We start from the raw sequence: 23,337 nt of genomic DNA, 5'->3' as shown, positions 1-23,337 counted from the left end.
TCATCCCCTCTTCCTGTGCAGGCTGGAGTTCCTCAAGGTAGCGTTCTGGGCCCTGTTCTTTTTCTGGTTTTCATCAATGATCTCTCGGACTCTCTGGAAAATCCACTATTTCTCTTTGCCGATGACTCCACCCTCTGCCGTACAATCTGTCATCCCTCAGACCGGCAAGCAGCAGCTTCTTCACTCACTGCAGATCTGGATAAAATCACAAACTGGTCCAACACGTGGAACATGTCTTTCAATCCAGACAAATCTCACACTCTCACTATGTCTCTTCGAAAGGACCGTTTACAAAACCCTCCCATCCACTTTCTCAACAATCCTCTGGAAGAAGTCTTTTCTTTCAAGCTTCTAGGTCTCACTATCTGCCATGACCTTTCCTGGGAAAGTCACATTTCCAACCTCGCCTCAAAAGCCAGTCGCCGACTGGGAATCCTCCGTCGTGCTAAGTCCTTCCTCGGCCCTCTTGAGCTCCTGACCACTTACAAAGCTTTTGTCCGTAGCCTGATGGAGTACTGCTCTCCCCTCTGGGCTGGTGCTCCTGCCTCCCACCTTTCTCGGCTTCACGCTGTCGAAACCAGGGCATTTAAGATCATCGGCATCTCCCGCAATGAAGCTGAGTCTTTGGGCCTCTCACTCAATCACCGCAGGTTGGTCGGTGGTCTTTCTGTCTTCTACCGACTCCTCTCCAGCCTTGCCCCCCTGCTCTCTCTGCGATTTGTCCCCACCACATTTCCACAGGGCGCTCAAGGTCCACCAACAACCCCCTTCTGGTAAAACTACCAAAATCACGAATCACTGCTCATCTTCACTCTTTCATTCCTCTTTTTTCCCGCCTTTGGAATAAACTTCCTCACTCTATTCTTTCCCATTCTTCCCTCCAGGCTTTCAAAACAGCTGTTCACCACCACCTCTTATCTTCCCCCATCCAAATCCTCGATCTTTTCTACCCCCGATAATCCACCCAAGCCCACTTCCTTCATTTCTCCTACTTTCCTTCCTGAAAGTCCCTGAAATGTCCATCTTCTCTTCGCCCGTCCCATCCCATCCCCATCCCTCTCCCTTCCCCGTCCCATCCCCATCACTCTCCCTTCCACAGTTCACCTGTGTCTGTTCCCCACTGTTTTGTCCCTTCCACTCCCGCCCCTCTTGTCTCATGCCTCCTTGCTGTGAGTTGTGTGTTGGCTCTCATACAAGCCTCGACCAAGATATACAAAAAAAATAAATAAATAAATAAATAAAAAATAAAAAAAACGTGCCTACAACACGTTACTCATAGGTTAGAAATAAGTTTCAGGTGCGCTAAACATTACCTCGACGTGTTTATACTTATGAGTAACTTACAAGTAACGTGTGTCGACGTGTGTCAACGATCGCGTAACGCGCCTACAACTTATGGCCAGCATTATGCAGAATGTGCGAGTCATATGCTGGCATACGTCGGGAAATTTCAAGCATGGAAAATTTGTCTAACAGCTCGGCGAACCATGACGTATGCAAGCGTGCTCTTAACGTATACAAACTTACCCATAACGTATTCGACGTGTGCTGGCGTTTTAGCCCAGTTTTGCACACGTCAGGCATACGTTGGCTAAATCGTCAAGGTGTGACAGGGCCTTAATAAGCTGAGATAAATTCGAGCAAATAAGTTGGTTTTAAAAAAACTCAACCCAGATTCAAACTATTAAATAATTCTGGATGCCAGACCATGCGTCCAATCAGGTTAAAATTTAAAACATATATTCCCTATCACTAGTAGATCATAATTCTGAAGTCTGATGTCGATTGATGAAGCGCTTCAAGAGAAAGAATTTTTCAAAGATTTTCATTCACTCCAATATGGCTGCCAAACCATGTGGCCTATTAATTACTCATGAGCAACATGGTATCCCCAAGGCTTGGGGAGCATGTGGGTGAAGTTTCCTATCGATATGTCAAGCCATTCTGGAGAAGAAGATTTTAAAAATTTTCTTCTTCAAAAAAATCATAGCTGCTAACTAAGCCATGTGACCTATGATGTCATAGGTGGAGAACTTTTTGTTCCGCACAGATAGGCGATCATACCTGTAAAGTTTTGCCTCAATCTGTTCAGCTGTTTCAGAGAAGAAGATTTTTGAAGGTTTTTATGTTAAAAAAAAAAAATATATATATATATATATATATATATATATATATATATATATATATATATATATATATATATATATATGGCTGCCAAACCATATGACCTGTGACATCATAAAAAAGTTTCTCCCCATACAATTTAGCCCTGGATGACCCTCAACATTTTTCATACTGATCGGATAAAGCATTCAGCGTATGCAATTATGACATCATCAAAAATATATTAAAAATCACATCGCATGGGGAGTACTTCACATAGGACAAGTTTCAAATTTTGCCATGGAGTGGTTTCAGAGATAGAGGTCCAAAGTTTTTCCTTTTTTCAAACATGGCTTCCACACCACATGACCTATGATGTCAGAATTATCATTCAAACATTCGACATGAGTAGTTGCACATGTGGTGAAAATTTTGTGTCAATCAGACAAGCGGTTGCTGAGAAAACAGAATAAAGCATGGACGGACGGAGAACTCGAAAACACAATGCCTCCGGCAATTTAGTCAGTAGAGGCATAAACATCGGGGAAATACCCCTGGGCGCTCACCTGGTTGCGGCTCGATAAGATAATCAGGGAACCACTGGTAAGCATGGATGACCTACAAAATATGTAACCAAGTAAATACCTATGGATATTTTTTTTAATGGCATGAACAAAATTTGGTACATCATGAGTGATGAAGGTTGTGGTCAAGTTTCTTCAAAAATTGTGTAGTTTCTGAGAAGAAAGCAAATGCATATTTCGGGGGGCAATCCCCCAAGTAGACAGCCTTAGACCCCGATTTTTTCATGTCATGAACAATCTTTGGTACATCACGGGTGATGAAGGTTGTGGTGAAGTTTCATCGGAATTGTGTGTCGTTTCTGAGAAGAAAGCAAATACATATTTTTGGGATAACCCCCATAGACCCCATTAGGGCCCGATTTTCTGAATGTCATGAACAAACGTTGGTACCTACAGGGTGATGAACGTTGTGGTAAAGTTTCATCTAAATAGTATGTGTGGTTTCAGAGAAGACATTGCAAGTATTTGTGGACGGACGATGCGCCATCCCATAAGCTTTCCAAAACTACGTTCCAAGTGAGCTAAAAAAATAAATAAATTAAAAGGTAGGATGTAAAAGGATGTCGGGATGGTATGCCAAAAAGTACGTAAACAAGGTAGGTATGGTCACAATCAATTATCATGTGAAACCATCCCCACATCTTCCTTTGAATAATGGTTGTGCCTGTAAGTTATACAACACATCTCTCTCAATTTGGAGTTCACAATCACCACAAACAGGAGCTCAATTCACTGTATGTGTGTATGTGTGTATGTGTATGTGTCGGTATTAACTATTTAATATTTCAGTGTGCGTGTGTGTGTTGTTATCTCCATAAGCAGGTTTCATTAGGTGGAACAGAGTACTCCCAAGTTTTGAAGTACCTCCATTTCGGTATGGGGTGGGGACGTGGGCGGTCACGAATCATGGACCAATGTGTGAAGTTTTGTTCTCAAAGTCTTGTTCCGAGGGCTCTTTTGAGGATCGTCACTGAGCCCCGGACGGCTTCTAACTGTAGTTTGTTTGCAGTAATATTCCCAGGGATGGTTTTTTTAAGATCTCTGAAAGGTTCTACTTCATCGTTCCCGTTGCTCCAATGATCACTGGTACCATTTTGGATCCCTTCGGCTTCCAAGACGTTTTCACTTCATTTTTGAGATCTTGGAAATTGGTCAGGTTCTTAATTTCTGGATTGTTTAGGTCCAAAAAATAAAAATAAAAATAAAATTGCTGGGTACTGAAACATCAATGAACAATGCCTTGTTTTTTTTTCTTTTTTATACCGAAATACTATACACCTACTATTGGTCTGGTCGCTCTGATGGTTACCATGCCCAAGGAGTTGCTGTAGCTGTGTCCAATAAGCTGACTAATGATAATTGAGGTAACACCTGTTACTTTGAGCGGCTGCACCATGCCGACCCACCAGCTTTTGAGATGTATGTCAGGGGTATTACTATCGCCATTGCTGACCCTCTAATCAACTGTGATCCACCTTCGTTTGTGGAAACACAGGCTGCGGTGAACCGAATGACATGGGGTAAAAGCTCCATGGATCTGTGGCATCCATGCTGAACTTCTAAAGGCTGGAGGAAATGCTGCATCCATGTAGTTCTGTTCTCTGCCTGGAACACAGGCATCATCCCAACTGACTGGAAGAGGGGCCTTGTTGTCCTTCAATGGAAAGGGAAGGATGATCGCCAGGACTGGAATAACTACCACGGGTGACGCTGCTCTCAGTGCCAGGCAAGGTCTTTGCTCGAATAAGTCTTGATGGGGTTCGCCATCATCTGCTTGAGCACCAGCACCCAGAGCAGTCAGGCTTTACAGCAAAGAGATCAATGATTGACCGTATCTTTGCTCTTCGGGTCCTCCCCAAACACAGATGAGAGTTCCGGCAGGAGCTGCTTGCAGCCTATGTTGATCTCTGTAAAGTGTTCGATTCAGTGAATCGGGATGCCCTCTGGAGGATTCTTGGTCTTCGTGAGGTGCCACAAAAACTGATCGATCTGATGTCTGAACTATACTCTGGTACTGAGAGTGCTGTGAGATGTGGCGATTCCATCTCTGACTTATTTCCCGTTGTTAATGGAGTTCATCAGGGGGGTGTACTGGCCCCCACACTTTTCAGCACTTGCATGGACTGTATTCTGGGGAGGACGTCGGAGAGATGAATCTGCGGTGCATCATTTTGGAATGTCAAGATCTCTGACCTTGATTTCGCAGATGATGCAGTCATCTGTGCAGTGATGACTCTGGATATCCTTTTGGGGGCCATTGAGGTGCTGAATGAGGAGGCGGAGCCACTGGGATTACAGGTTTCCTGGGTCAAAACTAAGATCCAGGCTTTCAATGACATCTTGGATGCTGCTATCCTGTCTGTACCTGTTTGTGGTGAGGATGTTGAGATCGCAGAGAGATTCACTTACCTTGGCAGTGATATTCATGTCTCTGTTGATCTCTGGCTCACAGCCAGCAGACGTCTGGGTCGGGTCTGGGGAGTCATTGATTCACTGGATCATGGGGTGTGGAACTGTCGGTACCTGTGCAGGAGGATGAAATGCGAGTCTTCAGGTCCTTGGTGCTTCCAGTATTGCTCTTGCCCTATGGATGTAAGGCTTGAACTCTGATAAGGGATTTGAGATGGAAACATAACTCCTTCAGTACCAGGTCTCCTCGGATAATCCTTGGGCATCGCTGGTTGGACCTTGCGTCTGACGGGCAGTTGCTGAGAGAGATTCAAATGAGATTTGTCACCTGTACAGTCCGTGAGCATCAGCTGCGGCTGTATGGATATGTGGCTCGTTTTCCTGATGCTGATCCTGCTCATGAGATTCTCTCTGTGAGGGAGCCTCATGAATGGAAGAAGCCAACGGGCCGACCACATGCCTCATGGTTGCAGCAAGTTGATCAGCATCTCAAGGCGGTAGAGATGGGCCAGGCATCCACCTGGGGTAGGGACAGACAGAGGCCAATGGAGGACCAGCGGAAAGTGATGCAGGGACGCGCTGCTCCAGTGCATGCTCCCACACCTGACCTGACCTGACTTGACTATATCCGATCGCAATGCTTTGTTTTCTTTGTTTATGATCGTCGGGATCATCAGGTCATTTGTGAACATTACTTCCTTGTTCTCAGTTATCGCTTTTGATTCATGTTTCCATGAGTTTTCTGGTACTGGGATATTTAAGTGTTTGCAGATGAGCCAGTGGATTACTCTATATACCCTATTGTTCCTCTGTGTGTGCAGATCTGACACGAGTTTTTTTACATCCCGATCGGAGGTGACTCGTGCTTTCTGTTTCTACATTGCAGACCCTACACTTGTCCGATTGACTCAGTCCTGCCATTTTCTTAAAGCCATTTGTGTAATGTCCCTGGTCTTGGCCATTTGTAACAATTCATTTTCCATCCCAGTTGACCTGTCCTCTTCTTAGCCATTCCAATGAGCCTTCTTTGTCTATGCCAAATCTGTCCAACTCTTTTTATATATATATATATATATATATATATATATATATATATATATATATATATATATATATATATATATATATATATATATATATTCCTGCTCTTTTATCGTTTTCCCATTAGTAGGTATATATCTGTTGATATTTCACTTTATATTTTTTATCCTTTATGTATTGATGTCTTCGTGTTTGCATACAAATTGCATTCTATAGTCTGTTGGAACTTTTCGCAAATTCAGCCAGTTTGACAGATGTCATTCTGTGCACTTGGTTGAGTTCCATCAGGCCGTTGCCTCGTTCTCGTCTCGGTAGGTCCATTCTCGGGATGCACTGCTTTTTATAGAACATTTTATGGATGGTGAGGAATTTCCTTGTTTTGATATTTCATTTGTTGATTTCTGTTTGTGGCCAGTTTATTATTTCACAGCTGTATTAGAATACTGATATTGCTTGTTACTTGGATAATGGCTTTGATTTTGTTTCTCAGGGTGAGGTATGTTTGCAGGATCAGCCTCATTATACACAGGTATTCTTTGGTAATTGTTTTCCACATGTGTATGAGACACATTTGGTGGTCCTCTTCTACTCCCAGGTATTTGGAAGATGCTTCGTTTTCTAATTCCTGCATTGTTGTATCTAGGTCGATTTTTATGTTGTCCGTTTTGTTGGTTTACCTTTCTCGAATTTGCACTTGGCACTCTTATAAGCCAAGTTCCATTTGAATGTCATCAGAATACCCTTTCACCAATTTCAGTTGTCACTGACAATTTTTCATCTTTTGATGCAAAGAGTTTAAAATCATCCAAGTACAATAGACGTGTCACCTTTCGTGGTGCTTGCAAATATACAAACAAGAGACTTTGAAGGCCGAGGTGGAAAAAGATTCCATGTGAACAGTGCTTGGACATGGGTCAGTCAGTCCTCGGTGACGGGCGAAGGCCTTGCAGACAATGTTGGGTGATGGGCCCGGTGCAAGCGAAAGGGAATCAAGGACAGCAGCAGAAATTGATGGCATCTATCCAGAATTCTTGAAGAACTTTGTACCTCACAGACATGATTGGATGGATTCAAGTTTCACTAACATACATGCAACTGGCATCATATCATCAACCTGGTAGAAGCTAAAGTCATCGCCATCGTTAAGCCAGGGAAACCTGCTGCCGACCCATTCAGCTATCGGCCCATATCTCTGCTATGTACGACATCCAAGTGGTTTGAGTATGTCCTTCTGGCCAGGTTCTCTTCACTGGTAGAGCCCAACCTTGATGTGTGCTGGCAGACAAAAATGCTGAGAGAGTTTGACTGCATCAAAGCCAACCCAGAGCTTCCATTCCATGAAGACCTGCAGAATCTACCAAATAGGCGACTCAATCATGCAAACCCTTCTGGTGCTCTGCAAATATTTTGAGCGATGTGGAGTTTGAACAATTTAGCTGCTGACTTCATAGACCATCTGTGTTAGTTTTGTAGCACCCAGATGTGAATTGATTTTTTGTTATCGATTATGATGCAGTAAGATGCAATCTCACGAGATCACAACTTCCACACCTCAAGTTCCGCTTCAGGACGCTGAATATGAATGAAGACTTGCGGATCTTTTGAAATTCACGGTGAATCCTCATGAGGAGTCTGGGATGTGTCAATATCTGCGGGAGCCAATCAAACCATGTAGGGGGGAGGGGAGAGAAAGAGGAAGGGGTGAGAAGCGATGAAGGAGTGGAGTGGGGGAGCGAGGAGGAAGTGGAAGGGGGGGAGCTGGATCTACTCCTCCCATGCTCTTCCAGCCGAAGAAGCTGCTTAAAAGCAACCATGTAAAGCTACCCAAGGTAGGCGCATTGCTGTTTCAAACCCTACCCAGAGTTCCTCCACAGCTGCAGCGACATTCACAAATAGTACATACACCGACATGAGAATCCCAATGCCACACACCCCCTCAGCTGCTGGACCGATTTCATCGCTTGTTGGCGAATCGGCAACAGCGCAGACAAAAATGCATACTAACGAGGCTCCCAAGCATGTACCACGTGTAAACGTCAAAAGCAGTTGACAGGTTCGGCCTGTTCAGCATTTCTATCTGAACCAATGGCTCATGATACTGTGAACCTTGGTTCAAATCCTCTAGACTGTATTGTCCATTGACTACTCATATCCTTATAACTAGTGGTAAAGTATAATGAAGTCTTCAGATATTTGTTCCATTCATCCTCAATGTTGAACATTTTAATAAACCATTTGTTCGAAGTAATAATAAATTTATATAAATATATTGCATGGTATTTTAAGTAGGAAAAAAAAACAAAAAAAAACTTTTGGGTGATTTTCAAGCTTTGGAATTCTGGGGTTAATAAAAGAATAATGCAGACCTTGTACTTGAGACTGTACAGAGCATCGAGTTGTGAGAGAAGAATGTCTCTGCGCTGCTCCAATGCCTTTGAAAGTTCATCAAAAGAAGATCGAATCTCCTCAAGAACCTCGTCGCGTTGTGCTGTGAGCTGCCAAGAAATCTCAGCAACAAGCCGTGCTGCTCCATCCACCTGAGGCAGGCTGTTGGGGGTCAGGAATGTGAAATAAAAATAAGACTTTGAAAACAAAATAATCAAATGAATAAGAGCAAGCTTTTGGTTTCAAAATGTATGAGAACTGGAGAGTTCATCCAACACGATACCCTGTGCAGCTACTTCAATTTAAATAAAATGATTTTAACAATCATTAAAAAATAATTTTTGAAAGTTTATTGCTTTTGAAGTAGTTCAGAAGCATTTCGGAACATCACCCTTATATACCGCCTGATTAGACCTTTATTTTTTTGTTAGATTGAAGTACTGTCAGACCCCACTATTTGCAGGGGATACGTTCCTGGAAAATGCTGCGAATAACGAATCCTCAAATAGCGAGAAATTGTTTCAACAGAAAATGGGGATTAGTTCCTGGCGGTTCTAGATTCATGAAAAATGCCGCGAATGGCGATTCAGTGAATGACAAAGCCACGAATGTCACGCATTGTTTCAATGGAAAAAGGGGGATAGGTTCCTGACAGTTCCAGATTAATGATAAATGCCACGAATGGAGAATCAGCGATGACAAAGCAGCGAATGTCACACATCGTTTCAATGGAAAAAGGGGGAGAGATTCCCAACGCTTCATCAGGGAAACTTTTAAATGTTTAAAATCATTTCAATCGCAAATGCACGATTAGTATCATAAAAAAGGCTTACAAATAAATAAAAAAAGAAAACACCAGGTAACATTTCCAATATTTATTGAAGGAATGCGATTAACAGTTTATGAAAAGTGAATAACCAACTGTACCATAAAAGTAAACAAGGACAAATGTGTCCAAGAGCCACGTCATTCCACCAGTCAATCTCCTTGCTATGCTAGCTTCCAGGGCATCGAGTGCCTCCAGGGCATCAGGTACCCCCAGGGCATCAGGTGCCTCCATGTAGCCTCCCTGCCTGCATCACTCCCTATTCGCACGCCCAGAAAGGTTTTGACTTCACCAGAAGAAGAAGAACAAGAAGAAGAACAAGAAGAAGAACAAGAAGAAGAACAAGAAGAAGAACAAGAAGAAGAACAAGAAGAAGAACAAGAAGAAGAACAAGAAGAAGAAGAAGAACAAGAACAAGAACAAGAACAAGAACAAGAACAAGAACAAGAACAAGAACAAGAACAAGAACAAGAAGAACAAGAACAAGAAGAACAAGAACAAGAAGAACAAGAACAAGAAGAACAAGAAGAAGAACAAGAAGAAGAACAAGAAGAAGAACAAGAAGAAGAACAAGAAGAAGAACAAGAACAAGAACAAGAACAAGAACAAGAACAAGAACAAGAACAAGAACAAGAACAAGAACAAGAACAAGAACAAGAACAACAACAACAACGTGGAGCTCTCTTAGAGCCGGCGTTCGCTACGCAACGCGGCTAAAAAAACAGCAGCAGGTACCGTTTCAAATTTTTATTTGCACAAACACACACTACTTTTCAAATGATGATGATCATTATCATTTAAAATCCAGTGGAGTCATCTGAACACCACACAGGTGAGGGTAGTGATGAGTCATGTATGTAGGTGAGGATGCTGAAGCAGGTGAGGATCCTGATGAGTCATTCACCGAAGGGGATACAGGAGAGGCAGGGCAAGGATGCAGGTGATCTGAGGTGGATGAACCAGGGTGGAAGAACTCCATGATTGAGAGCTGCCTGACAGATTGCCACTGGTTTCGATGTAGCTCCTTGTATGGGAACATCACGTAATCAAATCCCTTCGTGAACTTGAGGTAACGCTCCATGACCGGATCGGCGTCCAACAGCCTCTCAGTAACTGACCGCATGTCCTGCATTATCTCACCCAGGAACTTGACCATGGGTTTGGACCTCAACACCTCTTCCTCCTAATCAATGCTCACCTTCTTCTCCTTCTCCTCCTCCTCCTCCTCCTCAGAAACCTTGGTAATAGCTTCCAACGCCTCCTTTTCAGGATGCGAAGCGACAAGAGCATCCAACTACTCAGACCCCATGCCATCAAAGCATCCCGGACGTGGGTGACCACTTTGGTGCTCGGTACAGCGCTTGCCGCAACACTTTCTCAGATTGAATTCTCGTTCTTCTGTATGTCGTGAATGGTGGATTTGTTTACTCCATAGTGTCTGCCCACAGAAGTCACCCACAGAACTCTGTCTTCTCAACAGTCGGTAAAACATTTCCAATTTGTGACTCAGGCTCATCACCTTCTTCTACCTCTTGGCAGCCGACACATCTCCGGCACTGGTCTTGTCCTTGGGAGTCATGTTGGATCAATGATCAGAATGACAGGCAAAACACCGGTCAAGGCAGCAGGACGAGAAGAATAAATCCCCTACCCCCCACCCTCTCTCTTTGTCACATCCTTGCTCCACCCCCTCCTAACACAGTGCAGCACTTTCCTCAATCTATATATATCTCTATCTCTCTATATCTCTATATCTCTATCTCTCTATATCTCTATCTCTCTATATCTCTATCTCTCTATATCTCTATCTCTATATCTCTCTCTCTCTATATATATCTCTCTCTATATATCTCTATCTCTCTATATCTCTATCTCTCTATATCTCTATCTCTATATCTCTCTCTCTCTATATATCTGTCTCTCTCTATATATCTGTCTCTGTCTCTGTCTCTGTCTCTGTCTCTGTCTCTGTCTCTGTCTCTGTCTCTGTCTCTGTCTCTGTCTCTGTCTCTGTCTCTCTCTCTCACCACAGTTATATCCAGATAGACCTTCTCCTCACGCTGCCTTCCCCCACCCCTCCTTGCTCCCCCGACCTCCATCTCCCCCCCCCTCGGTATTCCCATCAGCAAAGTGACAGATGGTATTTTTTTGGAATAATAGTTTAATTAATTTTTAATAACACAAATACGCAAAGCGCGAATGTAGAAACAGACACATTATAGCTGTGAATCTGCAAATAGCGGGGTCCGACAGTATAGAAGTCAATTTAAATAAATGTTTAAAGATGTTTAAAGGCAAATACAGTGTCGATAGAAAGTCTAAATCCATCCCTTTTCAAATTTTTCACCTTTTGTTGCCTTGGAGCCTGGAATTAAATTTTATTAAATCAGATTTTTTTTTTTCACCTTCATTTACACATCATAAACCACAATTTCCAGGTGAAAAACAAATTCTATACATTTCAGATAATTGAATAAAAATACAAAACGAGAATATCTTGGTTGGATAAGTACTCATCCCCCTTATAATAGCAAGTGTAAATGAGTTCAGGTGTAACCAATCACCTTCAAAATGACACAAGTTAATTGACCTCCACCTGTGTTAAATTGCAGTGATTCTGATTTGAACAAAAGGTGAAAATTTTAAACCTTTCTGGAGGCACTGGAAATTAAAAAAAATCCTGGGTTTTACTGCCATTTTTCCAGTGTCGACTTCACCACCGTATTTATCACATGACATTAGTTCTTCGTGCCCGTTTGTGTCCTTCATGACATCTTTAAAAACAGAAAGTTTCCTGTTTGGAATTATTTTCAATTTTGCTTGATTACTAAGCAGCCAACCAGAGTAAAAATATTATCTCACACCTCGCTGCACATGTGGGACGAATTATTAGCCAAAGTATGTGAAAAACACAAAATAAAATATTACATTCAATGTAAATAAGTTGTTCCTCAATCATAAACTAATAAGACAGATGGACATTCATGAACCGAATGCTTAACCCCATTTTTCGCTTCGCATGCACAGGGTAACATAGCATGATGAGATTGATGTAAAAGAAGGATATGAGATTGCCGGAGAAGGTGCAAGAGCAGCAGATCATGAAAAGTACACATTTCTTTCAAGAACTTCTGAACCCCATAATGTCAAAGCAAGCGTTGCACAAATATATTTACATGGACGTCAAATCAGTAAATATCAGCCATTGTGAAAATCTGAGTGGTTTTGACGCACCGAGCCTGCACACGCTCCATCTGAGCATGCAGTGAAGCTTTGTGCTGTTCCACAGCATCAGCCAGGGGTACTGACGGGTGTTCAAGGTGTTCTGCAGTGGTGCAATCTAAACAAATGGCTGTCTCACAGGCCTCACAATAAAGCTCCATCACCTGCACCTCCGCACACACCCATAAACCACGATGTATAATTTTCACAAAGTTATCAAAACGTATTTACGCACATTATGGTAAAACTACATATGCATTTTCTGTGACAAGAAAGTATCTGGAAGCACTTATTGTTGAAACTCATATTTTATTTTTCTCTTTGGAGTGATTGAACTTGGAGTTAATGGAACATTATGGAGTCTTCGAGAGAGAAATAACCACATTCTTATGTTTTTAACATCTCAATCATCATATTTCGTGAGCTTCTTTCAGACTGCGATACAAAATGCTTTTTCTGGAATGTTCAACTTTACGTTTTAAGCAAATATGAATAGCCTGAACAACATTAAATAAAACAAGAATAATTAAAAATATATTCTGGTGCAATTAATTTTATCAAACATCTCATCATGAAGAGCTTAACAGTTAAACAACAATAACTAAAAAAGCATCCCAAAAAAGGTAGGAAAAAAAAAGAACAGAATATCTATAATAAGTGTGTGTGTACGTGTACGTGTACATGTCTCCTCCATAACTCTAAAACCATGAAACCCATCAGCTTGAAACTTTGCATGCATACAAAGGGAACTCCAAGGAAGTGTATGACTGAAAATCGGGTGTTATTAGGCACCATCCTTGATCATCCCTCTGTCAGCTTGCTGCTGGGATCTTAACTCACCATTTTGTTCGGCCTATTCAAACATGGCTTGCTTCGGAAAGATTATCCACTCTCATGGACCAATTAAAGTATATAATCAAAATGTTATGCAATAAATCCTCGTCATACGCTGTTTCTCAACACGCTCATTTCCGTTTTATGCTCCTTAACATTATGACTCAATCTCCCTAATCTGCTCACTGGCTTCAGACATACGCCAATGTGTTCCACCCTGTTGTTGCACAACAAACGGTCCGGACATACTCCAGTCCATGATGCTTCCTTGACAGTCGAAGAGCTTTAAATGCACTAGCAGATACCCATCTAGGACGGGAATGGGGGACAGGACAGATCACAATACTCGGTTACGGTAGTTTCTTTGGATGTTTTGCGCCGCATTCAACAGCTCAGTTCATATTGATGGCGTGTCTGGGTGGCCATGGTAGTGTTTGAAACCGGTTGCTTTAGATTGTTGGCCTTGACACGTAGTGCCAGATGAGTAACACGAACGATTTGACATATTCATCGTTTCTGTATTACCTCCATCAACAGATTTACAACTTGGCAGGATAAAAGTTGTAAATGCTGAGTTGAACAAACGTCCTGAATTCATGGACTTAGTTAAGTCAAGCACGTCGTCTGGGGCCCAGCCGTCAGTTTGCCGCCGAACGCTGCTGATTGTGACGTCATCGATTCCCTCTTTGAAAATTCTATCTATATCCGATTTTTTGAATCCGCTATCACCTGCGTAAATATATGGAACACATAATGTGAAGATTTTGGAAGTATGAACAGAATATGTTCGGAGAAAAGTAGTGAGAAGTTCCAGGCTTACGCCCATTATATTAATATTTCACTTTTCAACTTATAATTAATTTTTTTTTTAATCACTCGGTTTTATATTTAATTAATGTAATGTGAGTGAATCCGTATTTCACAGGATACAAATCACTACCCAGCCCTTCAGTTCGCCAAAATTTACATTCCACTCCAGCAGCTCCACTCCATATATTCCATTTAACCTGACGTGTTGGTGCATGGTGGATATTTGGTTCATGCAATACAGTACAGTACAGTACAGTACAGTACAGTACGTCCTGCATAACCCCTGAAAAAGAAGGTGCCTTTGGATCGTTATTTTATTTTAACAAATAAATATTTAGGTAAACATAACAGAAATTAAGAACGTGATCAAGAAAGTAAAGAAAGTGATGTAAAGATTTAAAAACAGACACCACGTGAGGACTCACGTGATACCACTTCCTGTTCTTCCTGCGGAACTTGTTCTGAACACGTCCAGTCCGTGTGCTTTCAGTTTGCTAAACGAGTTGATATTAATTTTTATTGCCATTTCATTTGTGCCTGAAAGGTTGAAATGTTGCAGCCCAAGAAAATGAAAGGCAGCATTTCCCTTTAAATGAAATTGGACATTTTGAAATATTAAAGAGTTCTGGAATGGGCACAACAACATATTTAATGTAATCAAGAAGATCGACGAGTCTTAGAAGGAAGTTAGGTGTGCAAACCTCAACAGTGTGTGGTGGAATCTCTGGCCGGATTGTGTTCCTCTCTCCCAAGGGGAGGATTCAAGAGGAGGCGATTCAAGATGTTATTGAAAACGTTGTTGAAATGGGAAGACAGCTGGGATTTGAGGAACTTGACATGGAGCATGTTCATTTTTACAGTCCTGTATATACTTTTACTAATCACGAGCAAATACAACCCTTCGCTTCGCTGACAGGGACAATGAGGGAGGGGGGGAGAAAGAGGGAAGGGGGAGAGAGAGAGAGAGAGAGAGAGAGAGAGAGAGAGAGAGAGAGAGAGAGAGAGAGAGAGAGAGAGAGAGAGAGAGAGAGAGAGAGAGAGAGAGAGAGAGAGAGAGAGAGAGAGAGAGAGAGGAGGCAGAGGTAGGGTGAGAGTGGGGAGGGGAGGCAGAGAGGATGAAAAAGGGGGAGCTGGGGAGAGCGACACCTCACCAAACGTTGCTATTCACTGCGGGAGTGAGGGGAGCGTGTTGGAGAGAGAGAGAGAGAGACAGAGAGAGACAGAGAGAGACAGAGAGAGACAGAGAGAGACAGAGAGAGACAGAGAGAGACAGAGAGAGAGAGAGAGAGAGAGAGAGAGAGAGAGAGAGAGACAGAGACAGAGACAGAGACAGAGACAGAGACAGAGAGAGAGAGAGAGAGAGAGAGAGAGAGAGAGAGAGAGAGAGAGAGAGAGAGAGAGAGAGAGACAGACAGAGAGAGACAGAAACAGAGACAGCGACAGACACACAGAGACAGCAAGAGAGCAACAGAGGTGTGGGAGAAGAGTGCTGCAATATATTATTAGGGGGAAGCAAGGAGGGGACAATAAAAAGACAGGGGGAGGTGGGGTTAGCAAAGAGAATGCTGCTCGTCTGTGCACGCATGGGTTTGGGGATCGTGCAAACGTTATAACTTTTTTTTAAACGTCAGATTTTTTTTTACCAGATTTGCTTTGATTCCCTGTGAAGCACCTCACGAAACCTCCGAAAATATAGACACTAATCTGGCCGACGCTATGGATAGGCAGACCCTCTGGGGAACAGGGCACAAGGTCTAGCAGTGAATGCATTAAATCATGCAGCTCAATGAAGCTTATCAATTTTGTTACGTTCCTAAAATTTTTGTTCACTCAATATGATTCTCCAAACAGTAGAAAAAGATAAGTTTCATGCTTTGGAAATTTCACAATTTCTTGTGTATCTATGGAGGAGGGGGACATGGCCTTGCTTTTTAAAATATATAGGTATATCAGTTTAGTTATAAGACTCGTTATTTATATAAATTATAAAATTTCACAACAGATTTCGACACTTATTTAGTCCAGACGATATGCGATCCTCAAAACTGAAATAATATTTCAATGATATACTTGAATTCGTTTGTGAGAGTAGATCGTGGAAAATCATATCATATAATTCATGAACTCACTCCAAGCTCGTAACTAGAAAACTGTAGTAATGACAAAAGCGATGTATACAGCGATTCAGAGCAATGATGAACAGGCATTCGATAATACAAGTGAGGAAAGTGAAAAAAACCTTATCGTTAAGAAATCGTTGCGGTTTAGGTAAACCTGTTCCAAATCAAGGCATGGTCGAGCAGTCAAAAAATCATGGCGGCTTCAAACCGCAGTGAGGTTACCCAGGAAACGCTTTAAGACCTCAGACAGCGTGAGGTGGCCGAGGATAACCTGATAAAGGATACATTTAAACAAGGCCATTAATTATCTTCAAAAGGGGTGTTTTAATGAACCCAAACATGCAATTTTCACTCTTGCACTTCCTTGGAGTTTTCTTAGTATGTATGCAAAGTTTCAGGCTGATAGGTTTTATTGTTTCAGAGTTTTGCAGGAAACACACACACACTTATTAATATGTATGATCGACCAGACCTGATTTTTGGAATCTTCCACATAAAACTCAATAAAGTAATGGAAATGCTGAAAGCAGGTGTCTGGAAAAATGCAGGTATGGATATACTCCATCGAGTTCCTTAAACATGGTTTTCCTCATGCCCACATCTTGATCTAGTTAGCCCCACAATTCAAATTCAAGCCTGAGGGTATCAGGTCACGACAGGTATGGGAACATGCGCAGGAGAAGCGCGTCACTGAATCCACTTTCCACCGGAACACCAGCGGCCTCCGTCTGGCCATCCCCCAGGCAGATACCTGGCCAATCCCAATCTCCTTGAGATGCAGATCAACCTGCTGCAACCACGAGGCACGTGGTCGGCCCATTGGCCTCCTCCACTCATGAGGCTCCCTCGCTGAGAGAATCTGGTGAGCAGGATCAGTGTCAGGAAAACGAGCCACATGTCCACACAGCCGCAGCTGACGCTCACGGACTATGCAGGTAACAAATCTCATTTGAGTCTCTCAGCAACCGCTCATTGAACACAAAGTCTGACCAGCGATAGCCAAGGATTCTCCGATGAAACCTGGTACCAAAGGAATTAAGTCTCCATCTCAGATCCCTGGTCAGAGTCCAAGTCTCACATCCGAAGAGCAACAATGGAAGCACCAAGGACCTGAAGACTTGGACTTTTGTCATCCTGCACAGGTACCGGCAGCACCACACCCCATGATCCAGTGAATCCATGAATCCCCAGGCCGGACCCATACGTCTAATGATCTCTGGCTCACAGCCAGCAGAGACATGAATAATGAATATCACTGCCAAGGGAAGTGAATCTCTCCGAGATCTCAACATCCTCACCAAAAACTGGAACAAACAGGATAGCAGCATTCAAGATGTCAAGGATCTTAGTTTTGACCAAGGAAACCCATAATTCCAGCGACTACGACTCCTCATTCAGCACCTCGAGGGCCTCAAAAGGATATCCACAGTCACTGCAAAGATGACTGCATCATCTGCAACATCAAGGTCAGAGATCTTGACATTCCCAAGTGATGCACCGCAAGTTGATCTCTCTGACATCCTCCCCAGAATCCAGTCCATACAAATGCCGAAAAGTGTGGGGGCCAGTACACACCCCTGAGAACTTCAGTAACAACTGTAAATAAGTCTGAGATGGTACCACCACATCTCACAGCACTCTCAAAACCAGAATATAGTTCAGAAATCAGGTTGATCAGTTTTGGTGGCACCCCACGAAGACTAATAATCCTCTCCAGAGGGAATCCCGATTGACTGATTCAAACGCTTTCAGAGATCAACATAGGCTGTAAGCAGCCCCTGCCGAAACTCTGGTCTGCGTTCGGTGAGGACCCGAAGAGCAAGGATACGGTCAATCGTTGACCTCTGGTGTAAAGCCTGACTGCTCTGGATGCTGGTGCTGAACTACCCTCTCATCCTTGAGCTTGCCAACATCCAGCCTAGGTTGGGATGGTGCCATTCCCTTGGATATAAGCTGCAACTTCAGAGTTGCAACAACAAGCCTGTGGTAAGTATTGAGGAAGGGAGCACTCTGGTAGACCATGCAGTTCTGGATCATCATCCAGTGACCATCAACGAGCACACGGTCAATCTCCTTTGCCACACCACCAGTGTTGAAATTCCAAGTCCAGCGATGAGCATGCACGTGATGAAACCATGAACCAGCCACTCTAAGTCCATGACTTCTTTCAAAGTCAAGGGACTTAGTGCTATTCTGGTTCACAGTTCCACACCAATGGGGACCAACACACGTCTCATGACCATCCCTATCAATTGCAGTGGATGCATTGAAATCCCCCAAGACTAGAAGAGTACGTCGCCTGGAGCACTGATCAACTATAGACTCGAGCACAGCATAGAATGCTTCCTTCACGGTGAGATCACTCGTCTCAGTCGGAGCATAAACAGACACCATGGAAATGACGAATCCTTAGTCTCATAATACGCTCGTTGACCGGTGTTACCTCAATTATCATTGGAATCAGCTTATTGGACACAACTATAACAACTCCTTGGGCATGGTAACCATCAGAGCGACTAGATCAATAGTAGGTGTTGTGGTGTAGTGGCCTGCGGGGGCAGGGCAATGCGGGGAGCGTTGTGGAGGCGTGGAGGAGTGGTTTTGGAGTGGTCACGTGCCTGCACGGGATATAGGAGTTCGCGCCGCCTGAGGCAGGGTGTTGTAGTCTGTGGAGCCTGGGTAGTCTGTAGTAGTGTGCATCCGGGTGGGCAATAAACAGTGTTCAGCAATCCTCACGACTGTCGGAGTCCGGCTGCCCTCCGGACATTACAGTGGCGACGAGGATGTTCGGATCGGCGTGTGCAACGTGCCTGGGGTTACGTCGGTATTGACTTGGAGTCTTTGGCCGGGGCGATTGGATCGCTGCAGCGAGTAACTCAGCACGCCTCGCGCGGTTCGAGTTCACACCTAGAGAGGGTCCCAGGGAAGCGCATCGCGAGTTTCGCGCACACGGCTTCAGGGCGGGTCGAGTCCTGCAGCCTGACGACCCGCCGGCGCCTGCGAGTCACGTTGAGTGGACGACAGCCACGCTCGGAGTTCGTTTTATTTCTGCTTTGCAAACCTTGGGAATGGTTTCTGCGAGGCCACGGCTAAAGGACGAGGGCATGAAGTTCAGCTCAGACGCGGCGTCGGCCATCGCACAAGCTCTGAGGAATGTCCGGGGTCTCGATGGTCGGTGCGCAGCAGATGATCCGGAGGTCAGCGCGATGTTCCAGGCGCGCACGGCCGCGCGCACGGTCTTCAGCGCGGGTCGTGGCCGAGCGTTGCAATACAGTCAGTCGGACGGCAGTCTGAGCACTTGGGGACGTCTACGGTGTGTGGGCCGAGAGTCGGTGCCCATCATAACGGCCATGGATGGCGGTGTGCGAAGTGACCCTTACGTCCCGGGTCGAGACCTACTGCCGGTACGGTGTTTGGTGCATGACGTGCACTTTAATGCCCCGGGTTGAGTCTTGCAGCCTGGGTATAGAGATCCTGGCGACCCGGAGCGGGAGATGCTGCCGATGTTGAACCTGTCTTCAATTGGTCTGGAGGTGACAAGATCAATGGCAGTGGAGGTTGAGATGATCGGGGCACTGATGCTGCCGATGTTGAACCTGTTTTCGATTGGTCCGACGGTGACAAGACCAATCACAGTGGAGGTCGAGGTGAATGGCGAGCCGATCGTATTTCAAGTTGACACCGGGGCTGCAGTGTCGGTCATGGGCGAGCGGGTGGCTCGTGGTCTTCGCGGTGTTCACCTGGTCGTGACGACCTTGTCGCTGTGCACGTACACCGGCGAAGCGATTGCGCCACTTGCGGTGGCAGACGTCTCGGTGGTCTACCGGGGTCGAAGCGCCCTACTCTCGGTGTTTGTGGTACGAGGGGAGGGGCCCGCCCTTTTGGGCCGGGACTGGTTGGCGCACCTCGGGCTAGACCTCCAGTTCGTACCTCCAGGTGCACCTGTGCCTCCTTCGAGACCCGAGGGTGAGGTTCTGGTGGCAGGAGCCGCAACGATGCAACGGGAGCTGCCGTTCACTGCTTCCTGCGACGATGATGTACAGTTCTGGAGCAACGAGAGCCATGCCAGCTGCGATGAGCTCTCGCGCTTCGGCTGCGCTCATGATACAATGTGCGCCCGTGTCGTTCAGGCGATTTCAGCGGGGGATTGGAGCGAGCCAGTCGCGTTCAAGAAGTTCGCGGACCGCGACCATCGACGACAAGCAGGTCATCGCAACGTCGTGACGACAACCAAGAGACGGACACGCGATGTGATTCATGGTTGCTGATTGTTGCGTGTTTGATTTTCATTGCATGAGTGATGCAATTTAACCTTGTTAAAGTAAATGCCAACAGTTCGCGTGTGAGCATAATACGTTTGGCTGGGATCAATCGATGGGATGTCCGATATGATCGATGTGATGTGAAGGCCTTGGGGGCAATCGTGGCGAATAAAGAGGTCTGGCCGATCTCCAGCTGCGAGGGCAGCCCACGATTCGCTACCCTGTCATGTGTGGGATTTAAGCTGGGAGGACGTGCTGTATGTGAGGGGAAGGTTGCATTGGAGCAGACAATGTTTTTGTTGTTGTACGTCACTGATATGTCTCCAGGCTGCGCTGACCGTCCGTGTGGACGTGCCTGGTTTTCTGGGTTGGGTTGGATGCGCGGTTTTGGCTCAGGGCCGGGGCTGGTTCGCTGTTCAGCGTTACCACCACCCCTGGTTTCGGCAAGGTCAGACGTGCCTGGCGCCCTGGGCCGCAACTCTCTGTTCTCGCCAAAGCCGTTCGGACGTGCGTTGAGATCTCGGCTGATTGTGATGCGTGGGTTTGTTATGGGACTGATGGTGCGCCCAGCCGACGGCGCTGTTCAGTGTCACCGCCCAAGGTCAGACGGGCTTGGCGCCGGGCGGCACAAACCTCTGTTCTCGCCAAGGTCGGCTGCGCTGGCGCCACGGGGTTTCCAGACAACGGGGCTTCCAGGCTCGGAATGTTTATCTGATTCGGTTCTGTCTGGGGGAGATGTGCCGCCTTGTCAACCGGGGGCGTTTGATGGTGCCGGGGGAGGTTTGCTCGGGAGGTCGTCGCGACCTCGCCGGAGGGCGTGTAAGCATGAGCCGCCTGGGGGCGCTTCTGCTGCTAGTGATGCTGTGCTTCCCAACTGGCTTCTTGATATCTTTTAACGTAGTCAGGGTTTTGTGGGTTCGTCATGCAACTTAGTTTCCGAGCACCTGTCATTGCTTTGAAATTCAACTCGCTCACGTCAACACGTTATATGGTGTGATGGGGTAGAGGGCTGAGTTATGGGCCGGGTGACACCAACGGCATTAGGGTTGCGGGTAGCAGATGAGGCACGGTTCCTTTTGTGCCGTCTCGTCTGGGTTTGGTGCACGGCCGCCTGATTGATGCCATTCTTGGCTCTGGTTGTTTTCTGTGTGGTGGTGCCTATGCTTTTTGATTATCATCGTTTTTGTGCCTCTTTGCTTTTATATCATGGTATTCTATGCCGATTATGCTTTTCATTATGATGGTCATTTTGTGATCGTAGTTTTAGGAGGGAGGGGTGTGGTGTAGTGGCCTGCGGGGCAGGGCAATGCGGGGAGCGTTGTGGAGGCGTGGAGGAGTGGTTTTGGAGTGGTCACGTGCCTGCACGGGATATAGGAGTTCGTGCCGCCTGAGGCGGGGTGTTGTAGTCTGTGGAGCCTGGGTAGTCTGTAGTAGTGTGCATCCGGGCAGGCAATAAACAGTGTTCAGCAACCCTCACGACTGTCCGAGTCCCGCTGCCCTCCGGACATTACAGGTGTAACCACCCCCCATAATCTCGCCACTATTGGGTCTCCGAACCTCAGAGAGTGCTGCAATACCGATGTTCAAACGCTTGAGCTCAGATGATGAGAGAAGTGATCATCCTCTCTTCGAGCTAGGACATTCCAGGCACCCACCTGAAGGGACCGCCTCAGGTTAACCCAAGTCCACTGGTGGCTTGGTGGACGACCGTTGAGGTGTTATCCACCAGACAGTGGTCTGGTGGATGACACCTCAGCACCACTCAGCACAGACACATGAGATTTTTACAACCCTTAAGTCCCTTTAGACCCCTTCGACCTTAACACCATTTAGACACCTTACACCCTTCAGACAGATTAGACAGCTTCGTCCCTTGACCATTTAGAGCTTCAGAACACTTGGGCCTTTTTTATATTACAAATAAATATTACAACGTGTGGCCCTAAATGGAGTTCTTTCATCCCCTCTTCCTGTGCAGGCTGGAGTTCCTCAAGGTAGCGTTCTGGGCCCTGTTCTTTTTCTGGTTTTCATCAATGATCTCTCGGACTCTCTGGAAAATCCTCTATTTCTCTTTGCCGATGACTCAACCCTCTGCCGTACCATCTGTCATCCCTCAGCCCGGCAAGCAGCAGCTTCTTCGCTCACTGCAGATCTGGATAAAATCACAAACTGGTCCAACACGTGGAACATGTCTTTCAATCCAGACAAATCTCACACTCTCACTATGTCTCTTCGAAAGGACCGTTTACAAAACCCCCCCATCCACTTTCTCAACAATCCTCTGGAAGAAGTCTTTTCTTTCAAGCTTCTGGGTCTCACTATCTGCCATGACCTTTCCTGGGAAAGTCACATTTCCAACCTTGCCTCAAAAGCCAGTCGCCGACTGGGAATCCTCCGTCGTGCAAAGTCCTTCCTCGGCCCTCTTGAGCTCCTGACCACTTACAAAGCTTTTGTCCGTAGCCTGATGGAGTACTGCTCTCCCCTCTGGGCTGGTGCTCCTGCCTCCCACCTTTCTCGACTTCACGCTGTCGAAACCAGGGCTTTTAAGATCATTGGCATCTCCCGCAATGAAGCTGAGTCTTTGGGCCTCTCACTCAATCACCGCAGGTTGGTCGGTGGTCTTTCTGTCTTCTACCGACTCCTCTCCAGCCTTGCCCCCCCTGCTCTCTCTGCGATTTGTCCCCACCACATTTCCACAGGGCGCTCAAGGTCCGCCAACAACCCCCTTCTGGTAAAACTAC

At 45.4% G+C, this 23,337-nt stretch overlaps 1 protein-coding gene across 8 annotated transcripts in view; it reads right to left on the bottom strand.

The window, feature by feature from the left end:
* The window catches only part of TRIM2 (tripartite motif containing 2), a 154,635-nt gene that overhangs the window by 87,879 nt on the left and 43,419 nt on the right, over nt 1–23,337 (bottom strand). For 5 of the 8 annotated variants that reach the window (XM_085864519.1, XM_085864518.1, XM_085864520.1 and 2 more), the window contains 2 exons: nt 12,583–12,740; nt 8,504–8,684 (listed from right to left, as the gene is read on the bottom strand). In XM_085864519.1, coding sequence (XP_085720645.1) covers nt 8,504–8,684; nt 12,583–12,740 — 339 coding nt within the window. The remainder of the gene's footprint in view (nt 1–8,503; nt 8,685–12,582; nt 12,741–23,337) is intronic. The other 3 variants (XM_085864521.1, XM_085864523.1, XM_085864525.1) reach the window with 1 other exon arrangement.

The sequence above is a fragment of the Eptatretus burgeri genome, chromosome 18 (assembly GCF_056783735.1).
Source record: "Eptatretus burgeri isolate ZD-2024b chromosome 18, Ebu_testis_v1, whole genome shotgun sequence".
Lineage (NCBI taxonomy): Eukaryota > Metazoa > Chordata > Myxini > Myxiniformes > Myxinidae > Eptatretus > Eptatretus burgeri.
The sequence above is the reverse complement of the archived record's forward strand: the minus strand, read 5'-3'. Positions and strand labels throughout refer to the sequence as shown.